Raw genomic sequence first — 19,238 nt, 5'->3', positions numbered from 1 at the left:
CACATACATATAAATATATACATATATATGTATATATGTATATTTAATCCTATTTTAATTGCTGCAATCGACGCAATTACGAAATCGTTGTACGTGATTCTGTATTTCGATCTGTACCTATTCTACTGAGCTCAATGACCGCCAAGCTTCATGAGCTCGGCGGTACTTGTTGCTCTTGCTGATGTGTCGGAAAACGATGCTGTTCGTTACTGTTAGCACTGGCATTACCATTACTACTGCCACCATTAGACCGTTGCTCTGACTCGCTTTTGACGCCGGTATTGGCAACCAAACGGAAGGCCGCCTCATGGGAGCGCAGAATTGCTTCGGCCTGCTGGTGCATGCGGAGAGCGGTTTCTGGATGGTGGTGACTGTGTTGTGAATGGGCTTGCTGAGTGCTAGGAGCCACTGCGTGCTGTGAATAAGTTGACGCCTGGTGATGATGCTGTTGCTGATGATGGAGAGCCTCTATAGGGTTCATTCCTCCTAAAGTTGAGTCTGGTTCTAGGGAGCCACGCAACATGTTCACGCTCATGCTCATTGCAACGGACGACGCGTTAGCAGTTGACTCGTTTTGTATGTGCAAACTAGGAACATTTATATTCGGCGAACGGCGAGAATGGGAATTGTTCCCAGGGTGAGAGTGCCCGTGCCCTAACAAATGTGACAACTGCTGCTGATGGTGCTGTGGTGTCTGCTGCTGTTGAAGATGCTGAGGGTGCTGATGGTGTGGCAAAGGATGTTCGCCAAGCTGCGAAGCGGGCCGAAACAAAAAGTAATTTATAAAACAAATCGGGTTAAATAAATTGGAGGAAACAACAGAGATGAGCGAAAGTCACACTTTTAATATTAACTTAATATTAAATTTTCGAATTTCGATTGAGGATTTATGCATATCAGCTTCGCTAATCTCTAATTTCAGTTACCATCTCTTACATGCTGTTGGTGCTGAAGGGAATGTGGATGCCCAGAGTGGCCAACAAGCGCGGTAGAAGCATTGTTGGGATTGTTCATACGCATAGCGGCGGCCAGATTAACCACAGCAGCTTGGACAGCCGCACTGGGGACATTCGAGCAGTCAACACCCTCCTGGGGTCGGGATGCTGCTACAGCTGCGGCTGCGGCTGCCATAAGTGACATTCGATTGGCGACGTGCAGCCCGGTATCCATATTGTACTGACTGGAGTTTGGAAGACGCAGCTCGTTCATTTTGCTGGAATTACAGCTGTTGTTGTTGATTGTGCAAAGGGTGTTGTTATTTGTGCTGCTGATATTATTGTGGCTACTGTTCTCGTTTTCACTCAGGCCGTGATCGTGTTCTTGATCTTGATCGGAGGTTGATGACGACGAGAGTCTTCCGTTCGAAGAACATTCTGAGTTGGCTGATGGTGACGGGCACTTTGAGTTGGATCCTCCTGAGTTTGTCACACCCATAGGTAGTACGTTTCTCCCCTCACCGACTCCAATTCCGCTGGCAGAACCTGCACTGCCGGAGGCTATGGTGGCTGCTAGTATGCTCTCTCGCTCTCGTTGCTCTGCTGCAGCTCGGGACTAAAGTTTTATATTTAAATATAGACATATGCATGTTTGCATGTTAATATTATTCGTGTCTTTCTACAAGTATTTTGCTCTTAATTGTTTACATAGGACCGAACTCCCTGCATCCCTGCATTTAAATTGTACACATGGACACACATTTTGTGGGGAAAAGTGGATGTATGTAAACCACAGGAGGAATCGTTTCCGAAGCCACAAAGTATATATATTCTTGATCAGCATCAATAGCCGAGTCGATATAGCCATGTCTGTCTGTCCGTCCTTAAGAACGCCCAGTACTCAGAGACCATAATATATAGGGCAACCAACTTTTGCATTCAGACTTCAGTATGCTCACACTGTTACAAGTGAATTTCAAAATTCCGCCCCGATGTAGATGTAGATGACAGACGTAGAAGAAATGTAAAATGTCAAATTAAAACGAGAAGGGACGTGTGAGACGCTTCTTACGCGTCACAACTTTTATACCCGGCACTCAGTACCACTTCTGCACCTTAGCGGTGTTTTGTCAAATTTAACATTTTTTCTTCATCTGTCATCTACATCTACAACACTTCTCACACCAACACGCTCTTTTAGCTCGCTCCCCTTCCCTAACCAACACACTGCAGAGTCAGGGCAGAGACGCGGCAGAGACGTGTCAGAGGCAGTGGCCGCACATAGCAGAAGCAGAGTGTGAATGAGAAAATATGCAAAAAACAAATATAAGCTGCGGGACGGGGTGGGTTTGGCCACTGCTAATTAATTTCTTCATTGTGGCTATAATAATGCTCCAATCGGATCCCAATTTGGTGATCTGAGGCAAAATTGTAGCTTTGGGAGGTTTTTTGCGGGGGCGGAAGGGGGCGGGGCTCATTTTTTAAATACAGTTGTAACAGTGTGAGCATATAGAAGTCTGGATGCAAAATTTGGTGGCTCTAGCTTTTATAGTCTCTGAGATCCAGGCGTTCAACAAGACGGACGGACCCACGGACAGACAGACATGGCTCTATCGACTCGGCTATTGATGCTGATCAAGAATATATATACTTTATGGGGTCGGAAACGTTTCCTTCTGTGCGTTGCATACAACCGTTATTCCCCACAAATACAATATACCCTATTTACTCTTCGAGTACCGGGTATAAAAAAACCACTAAGGCACAGTTGTACCACTGAGTACCGGGTATAAAAGTTGTGACGTGTAAGAAGCGTATAATACGTCCCTCCTCGTTACTCTTCGAGTACCGGGTAAAAAAACAATAATAAAAGTTGTGACACGTAAGAAGCGTCTCACACGTTCCTACTCGTTTAGGTTTGATTGAATTATGTTCGGAAGCAAATTAGGTGTCTGGTCCTGTTCATTACGAAATTATCCGATCCGAACTTCTAATAGAATCCCAGACTAAGAGTGTAACTTTAAAGTGCACATTTGGTTTTCATTCGTAACATACCAAGACGTATTGAGCCGCGAACTGATGTTTCGGATCCATACGCATCGACTCCATATGGGTGAGCAGGCCTGTGAGAAGTTAGAAAATGATTAAAGTGCCTGTGCTGGAAACCTTTTTTCTTACTACCATTTTCATGTGTGAAAACAGCCTGGCACACACTACAGGGCCACATGCGGAGACTATTTGGGAGTTGGGAGGTCTCGGCGTGGCAAGCCAAATGCTTTCGCAGAGAGCCCTCGTTGACGTAATGCTTGCCACAGACTGGACATGGATGATTGGCAGTTCTTCGTTTTCCCAGGTAGGTGTCGCTAAGGCTTGGTCCACTCCCAATTGGGGGATGTGTCGGTATCCTTGCACAGGTGGACTCGGATGTACTCTGGGAACCAATTGGTCCACTTCCAATTGCATTATCATTGCCGTTGCCACCCGTACAATTTAGGATCTCACTGAAATGTGATGCGGCTGGTGGGATTCAGGTGATTTGGAACTTATGTTACAACTATTCAAACTCGGAATTACATGGTCTTCTCTGATCTCACCTGTGCCACTTGGAGGTGGGCTTTTTTCTTCATGAACGTGTTTCATATGGTCCATGAGCGCCTCGGTACCAAGAAAGAGCTTGTGGCACACCGGACAGGATGTTGCATTAGGACCACCGATGAGTGCTGCATGCTGCTGCAAGACACCAAGATGCAGCTGTAGCTCCTGTCAGTAATATGCGGCATTTGTTGTTTGGTTGGTTGTGATGATGTTTGACACGTGCACATTAAAAGATGAGATCGATAGCGAAATCGATGCCGATGTCGAAAGGTAGATACAAATAATAGAATGCCACACGGACGACACCGTGAATGAGAGCGAAAATGTAGTTATTGCTGTAGTTGTGATTGGGTCACTCTTAACTATTGTGTAATTGGATAAGAACTCACTTTGGATGTGTGCGTCCGCAGACTGGACTCAGTGGCGAATCCCTTCCCACAAATATTACAGTGAAATGGACGATTCTTGGCACGTTCCACTTGGGCGTCATGATTTCGGAGATGTTGTTGCAGGTTGGAGAGCTGTATGAATGCCCGACCACAATCGGGCAAGTGGCATTTGTAAGGGCGTTCTCCTGCAATTGTATATTCAATCAAATATTAATATTCGAACCAATAGTCAAAGATCGGTCAGTTGGCCATAAAATCATGAATTTTTAATGAAGATATAGACATATGTATGTATAATACTATATAGAATAAATGACGAAAATTAATACACATACATATTTGCAAATATATGTACATATGTACATAAGTATGAATGTACATACATATGTAAATCGGTCTGTACATCTTTGTATATAGTACAGATCCTAATGAATTAACATATACATAATTACCAAAAATTATCCAACTATGTACATATGTATGTTACCTCAAACCCAAGGCTTAAAGAAAAAGGACGTTTTAGGTAAAACAAAACTGTGTGTCCTTAATGTGATACTGCCCGGAGAAGTCGCCAAAATAGCTAAAGGCGCATAATTGACTGATTGACTTCATTTTAACGAGATTAAGCAGCAAGCTCCCAAAAATTACGTCTAGACCATGATGAAAATCCCTTTGGTGCCCAACTGAAACAGTGCAACTTGGCTGCTGTTTAAAACCTTGCAGTTCTCCGGAAATTACGCATTTTAAATTTGAAGCAAAATTAATTTCATTTGAACGCGCAATTAAATGAAAAGTAGGGGTCAGCGACAGGAACAGAAATAGGAATAGGACATCAGCGACTGGCGACAGAGAACCTGAAGTCTAAAACGTTTAAGCTACTTAGAGTCACTTTTCTTTCCAGTAGCATCAAACACAAATAAATAGTTACAAAGTGCAGTCGTGTAGATGAAGATGCGGTCACCGACGAGACACCGTCAGACATAGCCATGGCCTAGACCCACACTCCTCAGAGTAAAGCCAGCGGCAACGAGAGCAGAAATTGCAGCAGTGTTCACACCTTGCGGCACGTAGCCTCTGCCTTAGCGCCACTTCATTTGACCTGTCACTTTAAACGCCCTTAAATATGCGATGGAGTAACGTTGACTTGCTGGGAACTTCGCTCTGAGGCTTTGGGCCACTTAATGGCTCGCTATCCGTTATATGACGCACTTGTAGCAATGATGTTTCTCCTTTGCGCTTGCTTAACCTTTAAGAAACCGCCAGAGACACTATTGTCTAATTACCCCAGGACCAACGCAGCGGCTCAGACCAGCAACCGACAACCGTCGTTCATAAAGAGGCAAAATGCGACATCATCGCAGAGGTTGCCGTTGTTGTAACCGAGTTCAGTTCCCTGCTGCTGTCGCGTTGCTGCCGTTATCGTGGCAGTGCGAAAACTGGTTTATAATTAAAGCGTATTTGATTTCTTTTGCAGTACTTTTAAACAAAAAAAAAGTATATGTGCATACATACATAAAAGCGATGCGCAAAATAGAAGAAAAAAACAGTCAATTGTAAAGTTCCAATCAGGTGTGATATAATTTGGTTGAGCAAAGCGGAAGACGGTGGAACTTGAATGGATCAGGGTCTGCGTCCATCACATAACACTGAATGCAGCTAATGACGTTGAATAATTTCAGTTGTTGCTTCGCCGCGACCTGGCGTGAAATCATATTCCCGGACCTATGTATTCATTCTACGCAGCTGTCTTCTGTCGCAAAACGAGCTGCTCGAAAAGCACTCAAAGTTTATTTAATTATCTTTGTCATTGGTATTTGCATTTGAAAATGGGTGTTGCCAGCATTAAAAAATATTTTCCGAACGCGGGATACACGGATACGAATGCGTACTTGCAGTTCCATAAGATAGGGACAGCGGCAACGCCAACGCCGACTGGTGAGAGGGAGACAGTGACCCATGGCAGTAGAAGATGGAAGTAGACGACTGAGTGCCGATGAAATTATGAGTCTGGAGCTCGGACTGAGGCTGTCGGCCGTTTTTAATTAATCAAGGACGAGCACTAAGCATTTTTCATCAGCTTTGTAATTACAATTAGAATGAAAAAGATAAAATCAACAAGGAATAAGCACATAATAAGAAAAACATAAATTGCGACAGAAAAAATTATGGGATGGGATTACTTGGGATCGGGGAATGGGATATAGGATTCTGGGTTCACTACGATGATTCCTTACATCTCGTTATTTGTATGTGCATACATATACATATATGTACATATGTATGTACATACATATGAACTTACCTGTGTGCAAGCGCGTGTGTTGTTGGACATGGGACAGCTGCTTAAATCTACGATCACAGTAAGAGCATTTGTACGGCTTTTCTCCAGTGTGGACACGAATGTGCTGCACGAGCTGGTGATTGCTGGAAAAACTCTTCATGCACTGTTGGCACTGGTGTGGCTTGGTGTCCGTTCCGGGTGTGGCATTGCCACCCATGTTAGGCGTGCCGGGAACTCCGTGCGTCGCCAGCCCGACGCGAGGAATTTGTTGTTGTATTTGTTGCATGGCGCTTTTGTGCATAAAAAGCTGAAAATGCAAGTAACACGTTGAAACAATGCCAGTCAGAGTCAGTAAAAAATATTCGCCAGGATGCTTTACACTTCCCAGCCTCCTTCGGCAGAAAAGGCTTCTTATTCATTAAATCTCAAATTTGATCCTGTAGGGTGCGACTATATGTATTATGTAGTCTGTATGTCTCTGGTCCCTACTTCCATGGGCAAACTGTCTCCGCCGCGGCCTCTACATGCTCCATTTATAGATTATCTCGACTGCATTTTTACTTTTTTTGTTTCCGAGGGGTATATACATACATAGTATGTATGTATGTATGTATATATAAATATGTACACACATGTGTACATATTTTATTGTTTTAAAGCGGTTTTTATAAAAATGTGTATCGTTGCATGTTCTACAAGTGAAAAACATGTCAGCAAAAGTTGGTCTTTTTGGTCAGATCAAGAATAAAAAAACCAAAACTGGAAAAGGTAAATAAACAATGCTATCAATGGTAATATCAAAGGTGGTCTAGATATGTATACAAAATCTAGACATCGGTGTTGCTCACCTTTCGAGGCCGCCATAATTGCTGATTTTTAATAATTTTTTATTAAGGCAAAAAAAACTAAAATAGACTAAAAAACGACGTGTGAGACGCTTCTTACGCGTCACAACTCTTATACCTGGTACTCAGTCAGTATATCTGTACCTTATTCTTTTTTTTCGAATTTTACATTTGACATTTTACATTTTTTCAACATCTGTCATCTAAATCTACATCTACATAACTCCTCACGCCAACACGCTATTTTAGCTCGCCCCCTCCCCCAGAGCCACACACTGCACGTGTGGATGAGAGAATGTGCAAAAAACAAAAAAAGCTGCTGGACGGGGTGGGTTTAGCCACTGAAAATTAATTTCTTCACTCTGGCTATAATAATGATCCAACCTGATCCCAATTCGGTGATCTAATAGACATAGTCCTTCCCTACGGCATGGCGTTTCGGGAGATTTTCGCCCTTTGTGTGGCGGAAGGGGGCGGGGCTAATTTTTGAAATACAATTGTATTATTGTGAGCATACAGCAGTCTGGAGGCAACATTCGGTGCCTCTAGCTCTTATAGTTTTTGAGAACTAGCCGACAAATAAGACGGAAGACGTACGTACGGACGGACGGACGGACGGACAGACGGACAGACAATCATGGCTATATCGATTCGGCTACTGACGCTGATCAAGAATGTATATATGTACTTTATGGGGTCGGAAACGTTTCCTTCTGTGTGTTTAGTAGTACATCCATTTTTGTGCACAAATACAATATACCCTATTTACCCTTCGAGTACCGGGTATAATGAAAGAATATTTAGATAACCTCTAGAGTCTAAATATGTATGTACATACATATGCCGATCAAATGATCCAAATAGCAATCCGACCTCATTTCAAATTAAGAAGTAATAACAGAACCAAGTTCTTATTCCCAAGTAGTTGGACCATTTTTCAAAATATTGATTTTCAGCATTCATATGTGCATATGTACAATGTACATACATCTATATTTATGAATGTACATATTTACATACATATAATATAAAGTAAATATTTATAGTAATAATTATTTACTGAGCCATGCTATACACATGTACAAATGTATGTATATGTAACTGCATATGTACATATGCATATACATACATACATACATATACATATATGTATCTAAATGGGGGTCCAATCTGAAGAACTTTATATGTACATATGTACAGCTGTGAAAAAAATAATAGCACCACCACCACAAGCAATTTTCAAATAGTTGCCCAACTCACATTTTTAACTTTAAGGAAACTTTAAGCACATTTTTAGAAAGGGAAGACTCTTACAAATCTGGGAACAACAAAAAATCACCTTTTTGTAAGGCTTTTAAGTTATTTAAGGAACTTTAGTGAAACTCGTAAAATTAGGCGAAAAAAATAATAGCACCACTTTTGAAAAATGGATTTAAAATTTAAAAAATGACCAACAACTAACGAATTTCTTAGTTAACACTTTTGAACTATTAATTCTAAATCTATATTTATCATTCAAGATTTAGTTCAGTGTCCTATTTTGGCAACATCAGCTGCGCAGCGTCTTGGCATGGAATCCACTAAGTCCAGGCATAGCTTTTGGGGAGCTTTGGACCAGGACTCTTAAATTTGTTCTCAAAGGGATCCGACAGTGGTTGGTTTGGAATCTGCAACTTCCTTCTGGACGTCGGACCACAGATTTTCGATGGGTTTTATGTCAGGCGACTGTGCAGGCCACTTCAACACGTTCAGTGTTGGCCCCGAACCATTCCTTTGCTTTCATGCTGGGGCTATTTTCCGTTTGAAAGACCCATATGAGTGGAATTTCATATTCTGCAAAGGATAGCATTACTGTCTCCATGCAATTCAAGGACACGTGCTGATCCATGATGGTTTATAGTCAATGTATTGGCCCTACTCCATAGTAAGAGAAGCAGGCCCATACCATTAAATTCAACCTTTTATTTTTAATGGTTTCCTTTGGTGTAATGGTGTTCCTTGAACGTCTTAGGTATGATCGAGATCCCTTTTCAGTAAAAAAAAACACTTTTTACTCATCTGACCGTAAAATTTATGCTCCATTATAGGGATGTCCAATTGGCATGCTCCCTTGAAAACATCATGTGCTTAGTAATTTGTCTGGCGTTTAAAAGTGCGATTTTTTTTGGGCATCAGGCTTTTAGGCTATATTGTCTAAGATATTTCCAAACTTTCTAGCCCGTCGCTTTTATTTTAAGCTCTTTTTTTAAGCTCGATAGCAGGCTTGAAGGGAACCTTCTTGCTCTCGCGAATCAGCCTTTTGACCCTAAAAGGGGTCAAGATCGTTTTCATCCACGTGTTTTACACTTTTCTTCATAGTTTAAGGCGTTTTTAATCATTTTTTTATAAACTTCTTACCAATTGACCAAATTTTCTGTAAGTTTTTACGTCAAACATAAATTTTTTGCAATGGTCGCGCTTCTTTGCATTTCAGAGCTTTCCACCTATTATTGTAATGATTATTATTAGCTTTTATGATAGAAACAATGAAATATTAGTTAAAACTAATAAATACGTGGTTTATACAAAGTCAATTCCGCGAAATTACGGATATTCACTTAAAATAGTGCTAACGGTGCTATTATTTTTTTCGCCATATTCGTAGTATTTTTTCTTAAAGTTAAAAAAAAAAATATAAAGACAGAATTTTGAAGAAAGGCAACACTTTGTTTGTTAATGAGGAATACTTAACTATATGAAAAAACTAAAAATTTAAAAAAATCGCATCAGTAATTGCTTTTTTTTTGTCCAAGAACAAAATGTGTTGTAGTGGTGCTATTATTTTTTTCGCAACTGTATGTATCTACTTATACACAAGATCAATAGATTATCGATTAGGATAATGTAGCTGGAGACTAATTAATACTCCTACAGATAGCCTTCTCGGTTTGAAAAGCCAAACAGTAAGTTGGTGCGGTCTGAGAGCGAACGGCTATTTGAGGCTGCTTTCGTACGACGCTCTCTGGTTGGTTGGCCAAGTGGCCGATGTTTTGTTTTCACTGGTAACAGCGGTAACAACCTCCGTCGTTTCGCCACAACCACTCGTTTTTGGCCGAGACAGAATGCACTTTTTATTCATTTGGCTTTGGTGAGTAGTCGTACATGCACAGGAACGGAACAGATAGAGGCGGACACAACTACAGGCGCCTTTGCCCCTTTGCTTCGTCTTTGAATCGCATAAAAATGGCGAACGAACTCTACAGGACTCTCTACTGTGTCCAGAACCCAGCCAACAGCAGTTTGCGAATCGCCGGCAAATGAAATTGCGATAATAAACGGCGAGGAGAGGCGAGGCCACGCCAGGCGATGGGATTGCTATGGAAGAACAGGTCCAGCACGGCATGGCGGGGCGTTTCTGTGTGGGTCCTCGGTCTCTGTGTGTGCGTGGAATAGTGGGAGGTGGACTGGCCGCGAGCCAGAAGATGTGAATAAAGGAGAATAGAGAATGGATTGTGTATATAATATGTACGTGTTTACATACATATTTATGTGCATACATCTGCATGTACATATATACATACATACATATGTACATACATACATACATGTACAATTCAACTAATTCTCTCGAAAACGTAATTGTGTTCGAAGTGCTGAACATTCGAGTATATGAAAGTAAAAAAACCTACAACAATTCTTACAATAACTAACTGACTGGAAGTACTAAAACTGGAGCGCTGGCTGAGACATTTTAGTACTTAAAAAAGTGTTTCTCTCTCCCAAAAATGTTAGGAAATGTTTCTAATTGTATTTCTTAAATGTGATATCCACCACACATTTTGAATTTAAGTGCATGTGCATTTTCACGATGTGTTTTAGGTCCTCGACCCCCATCCCATCCCCCCATCATAGAGGGATGGACAACACTAGCAGGGGTAGCATAAATAATGCATTTACAAGCCTATACCGTCATTCCCTATAGCTTAGGGGTAGCAGGAGGCGGTAACCACGTTTCTCTCTGTTGGTCGAATGTGAACTGAAAGAAAAAAAATGGTTGCAAAAAAAGTGTGGTGTGGACAAATGTGCCTGTGTTGTGTCAGGCTATTCTCTATGTACTATGGGTGACAGCTTTATAAGAAAAAACATTGCCTGTTTTGGGGGTAGGACGATACAACGATGCCGTTTGCCTTAACTACATACTTATGTACATACAATTACTTACATATGTATGTATAGATGTTTGTATACATAACAGAATGCACATATTTATATACATATGAAACATGAAAAATTTTCAAAATTTCCCATTCACAGCTTTAAAATATACAGTATATCACATACAGTATATAGCTCAAGGTCACGCATTGAGCATTTAGCAAACATTCAGGAGATTTTCGGTAAAGGCATCTGCGTCTTCGAACGAAAAAATATTCATATGTACATCCTATAATTATGTTTATCTCAATGTAAAATGAACGTATGTATGTACTTAAGGCTGTATGTACATACATGCTTGTATGCTTGTAACAATACAACATATCTCTTTGTGCTGACAATGCTCTACTAATTTCCATAAATACTACTATTTATAAGGGGATCATAATATTAAAATTAAAAAATCAATTATAATTAATTGCTATTGTATTCGTTGAAAAATGGTATGGGATAGTTAATTCGTTCAATTTACTTGACAAGTAAGATCTTCCATCTAAGTGCTTATCTAAAACTCTAAATCGGGAATACAATTGCTTGGGTGTGCAGTGTTATGTATTAGTAATCCAATAAATAAGTCATCATCCGATTGCCATTATTATTTCCCTATTGGCTTGAGGGCCTGTGTGAGCGGCGCCTGTATAATCAAAAAAGAATAATAACAAAAAATGAAAATGGACGTACATATGTACATACATACATTCATATGTACATATGTAGACTAAAGTAAAACATTGAAGTACTGTCCAGAAATGAAAAGTTTATTGCAACAAATTTAAGTATTACCGGCTGCTGTTTGGTTACCAGTTTTTATGGAAAAAAAGTAAAACTTAGGCTGAAAATTAAATTAATAAAAAACTTAGGAATACAAATCTTACGTTAAGTAACGTCACATTTAATGTGTTCACAGTTCATTATTGGAGCTTATTGTAATCACAAACAAAGAAGGCTAGTCTTTTATTTAAGCGGTCCAGATTAGCCATGAGTTTTGCTAACGTTAATTTGTTCGATTGAGTGTGCATTGGTGTATGGCAGAATGTGTTCTAATCTGAGAAGTTGGTGTTGGTGTTGTGGTGGTACAATTGTTGTGTTTGTGTCTTTGACGAGTATTGAGGAAGAGTACTATACACAACGGAACAGATGCCAACTCACTCGTTGCAGGGTTGACCAACATTCTTCAAGGGTGCGTTCACTGATCGCGGCTGCGCTGCTCGACCGGGATAGCTGAAGCTGCAACGGTACAAATTGTTTTCAAAATAAATACAAGTAAATAGTAAAACATACATATGTACAAATGCGTGTCTGTATATTTCTGTGGCTAAACATGTATGTACATACATGTAATGTTCATCTAAGTTAATTATTATCTTTCAGTTTTAATTCAGGAAGGACAAAAAATATATATGTACATGGCACATACATACATACATCTATTTTTTAAATTTAATCGCTACAGCGAAATTGGTTGGTCGCAGACGATGAGTCCGCATTGACCAGGTACTTTATGTTGAATGTTAATATATTTTTAAAATATTAGAACAAAAATGTTACTGAATACATATGTACATACATATTTATGTAAAATAAATTGGCAGAGAATGTGACTTCGCAGTGTCGTCCCTAACAATTTGACTTTTATATGCATGCACATACATACATACATACATACATATGTATATGTCTCCATGCCAATAATGGAATACAAAAAAATACATTTAAAAATATGTAAATAAACAAAAATATAAAATTCTTATAGAATGTCCAAGATAAAATATATATTTGATATGTTAAATTTAATAAAAAATAAAAGCCAAATAAAATTACAATGCATACAAATCTAGCTTTGTAAATTATACGATACAACAATTTTGTGACTAGTCCCTTAAATATAAGTTCATCTTGTAGCAATGCAACGAGGACCAAATAATAAAAATACAATTTTAAAAAGAACCTGTTGTCCATCGAAGGTGGCGTAAACTAATATATGTATATAAAAAATTAGCTAAATAAAGAAACTTCTTATCGCCAACAAAAAGAAATCGCGTAGGAATACTATTAATTTTGAAAAGTTAGGTTTCAATTGAAAATTAAAAATTACATCGTGCTCCTCTTCATAGTCAAGTGTCATTGTGTAAACGATACCGATCTAGTCAGTCGATCGTAAAACGAAACAAAACGGAACGAATACAAAACAGTTCTTTGTAAATTCTTAAGTTTTGTTTTTGGTTTTTGGTTGATTTTCAGAGGCGCGCACGTTTTTTTTATGTTACTTGTCGAATTGGGTTTGACTTGGAATAACTTGGATTCAATTATCAGCGTTATCTACACAGTTGGGTATAGTAGACTGCACTGGACTGGATAAGATTGTTGCCATAAATTAAACAGCGGGAGGAAACTCCATCCAGCGAAATAATCTGCCTTGCAGCTTGTTCATTTGTGGGCTTTGTTTCGTTTTCACTCATACGAGAATGCATATCATATTATATGCATATGTGAAGGCAGGAACAGTCAGTGCCCTGAAAGACTATTACAGTCAGAACTTCTGTTGTATTCGTCGTGTCACCAGATCATTCCATTAATTTATTTGAGGTTTTTTATTTTGTAGTTTTCTAGGTTTGTTGTCAATCAAATTTACAGTTTCACGCGACCACGACAACTTTTGCGAACGGATTTTATGAAGTTAGAAGCGCGGAGTCACACAACCTTACGGTCCGATGTCCTTTGAACTTCTGCCGGTAGTCGGTAGTCCTTGGCGGTGCAGAGACGCTGCGCTTATCATCCACAAACGGGACAGGACACCGTGCCCATACCAGGGTCTTCTTCTTATACTACCGCGCCGTCGTCGCTGTCGTCGACGTCAGCTCCTAATTCTGCGTCTCTTTCTCTGCGCCTCTGCACAACGTAGTGCGCTACGCTATTATTGTTTTCTTGAAGAAAATATGCGCTGCGAGTAAAGTTATAATGAAAAAAAGACAGAAAAAGACAAAAAAGCTCGCCAAGAATGAGAAAAACTCTTTCGCTCTCTCTTTGCTGAACGCATAGAATGGGGAAAAGACAAGGCAAGAAAAGGCAAGGAGAAACAGAAACGAAACGTCTAGCGTAGGAACAACGAAACGAATTTGTATTGTAGTTGTGTATGTATATGTATGTGTGTAGCTGTGTGTAGTATACTACATAGCTTGCGCCCCATTCCAGACCAGCCGCCTCATAAGTTATAACTGAAACCAGTTAAGGATTCGCACACACACACAAACAGACAAAGACACTCACACATAAAGAAGGAGAAATTGCGAATGTTAATGGAACGCAAGCGAACAGAAAGAACACTCACGAATGGGGTTACTTCAAGAAAAAGCACAGCGCAAAAAACTAAGCAAGCGCTAAGAATATTTGTATGTATGTATGTACATATGTACATACATATGTACATATTCTCGCTCTCACTCTATCTCCCTCTTTGACTCTCATTCTACTAATTCACTCATTCCCTTCACTTCGCTTCTCAACCCCTTTTTCCAATTTCCATCCCCTTACCCAGACTATTCGATATACATATTACATAGGGAATATGTGGGGAATTGTGTTTGGCGAGTGGTATGGGGTGGGGGATGGGGTGTTCTGGTCTGGCCTGGTCCGCGTGTACACATGTCCAAGGAAGTAAAAAGTCTCAAGCGTTGCAAGAAAAGGGCTGTTTTAAAGGCCAGGAATTCCAAGAACATTTCCCCTTCAGTTCAGGGTTCAACCAAAGTGATGAGCTTTTTTACCCCTCCAAAAGGGGTAAGTAATATAATAGCTAACCATGTTTGCCGTTGGGATATTTTGAGAGTTTCTCTTAGTGCTTTGAACGTTGCCATGCGATTGGAAAAGAGAAAACTCGGATCAGGAAGCTCTTTGGACACTGGAAAATACTCGTACGTAGCTCGTATTCGCGCAGTACAACAACAGGCACCTCCATCCACACAAATGCGTCAAAATATCGGTGGTCAAAGCCAAAGCCGTTAACTTTGAAACTTTGAAGTGAGAGTAGAAAGAAAAATAACTTTCAAGGACATCAATAAGGAAATATATGTACATAAATATGTATGTACATATGGTTGTACATACATATGCAATAGGATGTAATGTTAATCTAATCAAGAAAATCATGTTCCTCTATGCTTTGCTCTCTGTTTAAAATGCAAATATGATGTGCTTTGTTATATGAAAGCTTTACCTGAATTTCGTTGGCCATCTTGTCGTTGTTGTATTTTATTTCGGGAGTAGAGCTGCCACCAGACGGCGTTATTGAGTGCTGAGGAGACTGCTGACCTTGAGATAACGGTTTGTTGAGCATTACCGTTCTAGGCCCTGGACTCGGCATCTGCCGGTGGAGATGTGTTTGTGGTTGCTGGAGACCTCCAGAAGTCTGCTGGTTTGATTGCAATTGATCCGAGCCGACGCTGCTAGTGCAGATAACACTTGCATCGGCATCCGGGCCATTGCCTGGGCCGTCACCAGCATCATAGAAGTCACCAGTGAAAGCCTGCTCCGTCTGCTGTTGGCGGTTTTCTTCGATACGCTGCGGCTGTTGGTCAAGCTCTTGTTTAGGCTTGATGACGGGATTTAATGAATTATGGCCATAGTTTCTGAGCATGTTGGACTGATCTGACGGGGGCGATATGCTACTCTGTAGGGCTGTAGACTTGAGGTGGGCTGCTGCGGCGGCAGCAGCCGCGGCATTAAACAGCAGGTGATGATTACTTAGCTGCGGGGTTTGCGCCGAGAGCTGACCCCTAAATGAATCGGGGCCATAGGGCTGGTCGACATGGTGATGATGCTGCAGGATGTGGTCATGTTGCTGAGGCCCGCTAGACTCGATTTTAGTGTTTAGTGACGGATTGTTGCTATTGCTGCTGTTGCTGTTCGCCGTGCCATCTGAATTGGCATTGGGGGGTAACTGGTGATCCTGTTGTTGCGAAATGGATGTTGTTGGATGGTGGCGCTGTTGATGCTGGTGATGGTGATCGTGGTGGTGGTGATGCTGCTGTTGTTGCTGCTGATGTTGCTGATGTTGCTGATGTTGCAGCTGGGTCTGCTCTTGGTTCGGAGGAGCGTGTTGATGAAGCGCCGTGTGCAGGCCGAATGGTGCGCGAGCCTGCTGCCAGAAGTCCGCGGCGTCCATTTTGAATATCAGGCTGAAGGTGGTCGGGTCGGGAGCGTTTTCTTGGTTGTTTTCTGTATACAAACCGTCCATTGATTGGGACCCCCAAGATTAGGACTGGGCAGTCCCGCGCGGTTTGTTAGCTCTTGCACGCAGCATCTGTATTTCATATAAAATCACTGCCTATAAAGAAAAAAAAATGTTTTAGAATATATGTATGGATAAAAAATATGTATGGTTATGTATCCAGGTACATACATATGTATGTTTGTTTGTACATACTTATGTATGCTCGTATGTATTTATGTATTAATTAATTAATTAATTGGTCGATTGGAGATGGGGATCTGATGGAGGAGGTCAGATGGAGGTCTGATGGAGATACTCGAGCGTTGTGGTCTCCTAAATACAGGACAGGTCATATAATCCGCGATCAGTCGCCACAAACTATCTTTCTTTGCAGTCCTTGTTGCAACCAAACAGCATAAATAGCTTGTCGTTTTCGTTCTGGCTTTAATAATTTTCGTATTGCGACGGTAGAGAGTAGATGCCAAAGTTCATTCATTCTAACGTCTCGCGTTTTGTATTTTATATTCCCGTATTCTCTAATAAATGTAGGTACCTACAGCCATGAACATACATTCATATACATATGTATGTACATATGTACTATATTATAGAAATTATCAATCTTTTAGTTATTTTTTCTTAAATTACTATCAAGCTGAGCTCTTCTCACAATTAGTCTAGACTTGCAAAATTGTTGGAGGGAAAAGTAATACATAATCGTATGTACATATGTACATAGGTACACATGGATGTACTCGTAGTCACTATGTTAAGGGGTATGTGGAAAGGGGAGCGAAAAGATCGGTTTAAATGTGATTTGTGATATATGTATATTTGATAGCAAATATTTTCTCTTTATTTTAGTTTTGATCATGTTAGGAAAAAGAGCACTTCACTTGGACTTAAAACTGTTTAATCTTTCAGGTCGCACTCATAGCCCCTGCGTCCGGCTATTTATCAATCTACAATTACAAATATAACTATGTACATACATACATACATGTATGTACATACATACATATGTATGTACATATATATATATGTCTGTACATATATATATATGTATGGACTTTTTTATGCACGGCCACAGTTACGGTCATTAGAAACGAAGCGGATACGGCCACGACTATAACTATAAAGCTGTTCCCCGTTAACTACCGATAACCTGGCGGCACGCGAGTCATTGAAAAACTAATTTTGTCGCCGCCTCGGCGAAGTATAAATATGACTGTTGCTTAGGGTTCAGTTCAGACACATCTCGCTTAGAAATAGAACTTGTACTTGTACACAAAAGCGTGAGTCGGCCCGGCCTGGAGTAGCGTTCGTTGGGGGAGCAAAGTAAGCCAAACGTCTTCGTTTTTGACCTCAACGCTAACATCTTCGGCAAAATATCTTCGCCTCGTCTTCGTGTCCACTAACACATCTTTCTGCTCTGCGCTTATAAGCTCCTGGCATCCAGGCTCTCTTAACTTTCTCTTTGTTGGGCAGACATGCAAGAAAGTCAGAGGTGTCAGTCAGCAATGCTTGTCATTCGATCCCATTTGTGCTACCACTTGCTCGCAAACACAGCACACACATGCTCTGCGCTAAAAAAGCTGGGACGGATCGTCCATTTCCCACTCACAAAGAAATCAGCTGGGAAAACGATTGTTAGTCATGTGGTTAAGAGTGTTTTTCGTGTATAGGATTTTCAATCGCTTTATATTTGGAGGAGGTTAACTTACACGATGTGCACTCACATTTCTTTTGCATCACAAATCCTCCCTAACATGTCTATGCCTCCAGGCATGAGAAAGGCTGTAGTTCAGAGGATACTCCAATGGTTTCTCTAGGTATAGTTATTTTTACTTTATTCTTAAATTTAGTTTTCTTCCATATATGTATATGTTTTATTTAGTTATGCATTATTGAAAGTTATTTGAACATAAGGCCGGAATAAGGCACACGTTGCGGTTTCGCGATATCGTAACTTCGTAATAGTATTTTACTACTGACCATTTTTTGTTCAAACTCGTTGATTGCTCGCTTCAATTTAGTTTAGACTTCGATAGTTTTAGTTGATTTTTCGTAAATTTTACATCACAATTTGTTGCCTTGCCCAATAACTTTGTTTGTTTGTATGCCCAAAAATATCACCCAAATTTTTAAATATATATTTTTCCCTCCTTACAGGCATATGTTGGTATAAAAAATATAATTAAATATAATATAAAATTCTAAGCCTTGTCTAGCTGACCCTTGCCTCCCCACGAGTTCATTTTCAATATTTAAAAACTAAAAAAAAGCCAACAATTTGATACAGCCGGCCAATGGATATACATATGTATGTACTCGGATGTAAAGAATGTCTTCTTCAATTTACCAAAGTTACTTATAATACTCCTATTCTATGCTTGTGTTTTATATGGAGAAAGTATAGCCCGTTTTAGTAGCTATCGATTAGGGAGTACTGATTCTTACTGCGTTACGATTATATGTATATATATATATATATTATATATTATATGTTATTAGTCTCTCTCCAGATACTATACAAACTTTAATACTAATGTTTTGTTTTTTGTATGTTTCATAGATTATTTACACATGTATGTATGTATAGGTTTGTATGCCATGTGAGTTTCGTGTCGAGGTTGGTTATGCCAAGCTTCTGTAAAAACGCTAGCTATAGGGTAAGTGATATTCCAAACTGTCTGTTCCGGTGTCAGTGTGTCTTGAGTAGGCATTCAACGAATGTATTTTGTTGCTGTGAATTGTTTACCTTCTAATATGTTCAGGGTCAAGTCCCTGTGT

The 19,238-nt window shown here is 40.1% G+C and overlaps 1 protein-coding gene across 4 annotated transcripts; it reads right to left on the bottom strand.

Annotated features, from left to right (window-relative positions):
- Nucleotides 1–109: 109 nt before the first annotated feature.
- Nucleotides 110–18,622, bottom strand: LOC117902985 (zinc finger protein 646). Of its 4 annotated transcripts, none has more exons than XM_034814684.1 (10): nt 18,170–18,622; nt 15,450–16,559; nt 12,389–12,466; nt 6,222–6,507; nt 3,920–4,104; nt 3,530–3,665; nt 3,117–3,452; nt 2,991–3,058; nt 937–1,551; nt 110–751 (listed from the first exon to the last, which is right to left on the bottom strand). In XM_034814684.1, the coding sequence occupies exons 2-10, from the start codon at nt 16,467–16,469 to the stop codon at nt 149–151; spliced, it is 3,327 nt and encodes a 1,108-aa protein (XP_034670575.1). In that variant the 5' UTR covers nt 16,470–16,559; nt 18,170–18,622; the 3' UTR covers nt 110–148. The 4 variants fall into 4 exon arrangements, with proteins under 4 accessions (XP_034670575.1, XP_034670574.1, XP_034670576.1 ...); XM_034814683.1 differs by having other exon boundaries at nt 3,530–3,695; nt 18,170–18,621; XM_034814685.1 differs by lacking the exons at nt 15,450–16,559; nt 18,170–18,622 and adding an exon at nt 13,335–13,429 and having other exon boundaries at nt 3,530–3,695; nt 12,365–12,466.
- Between the last annotated feature and the right edge of the window lie 616 nt (nt 18,623–19,238).

This window comes from Drosophila subobscura, chromosome dot (genome assembly GCF_008121235.1).
Source record: "Drosophila subobscura isolate 14011-0131.10 chromosome dot, UCBerk_Dsub_1.0, whole genome shotgun sequence".
Taxonomy (NCBI): Eukaryota; Metazoa; Arthropoda; class Insecta; order Diptera; family Drosophilidae; genus Drosophila; species Drosophila subobscura.
Note: the sequence above shows the minus strand (reverse complement) of the source record. Positions and strands in the feature narration are given on the sequence as shown.

Excerpts from the sequence above, each read along its gene's own strand:
- LOC117902985 (XM_034814683.1), bottom strand. The coding sequence starts at position 16,469 with ATGGACGGTTTGTATACAGAAAACAACCAAGAAAACGCTCCCGACCCG. Across the intron at positions 1,552-2,990 it reads TCGCGGCTCAATACGTCTTG|TCCCGAGCTGCAGCAGAGCA; the intron begins GTATGTTACGAA and ends ATAAAACTTTAG. Across the intron at positions 752-936 it reads CCCTTCAGCACCAACAGCAT|CTTGGCGAACATCCTTTGCC; the intron begins GTAAGAGATGGT and ends CCCGCTTCGCAG.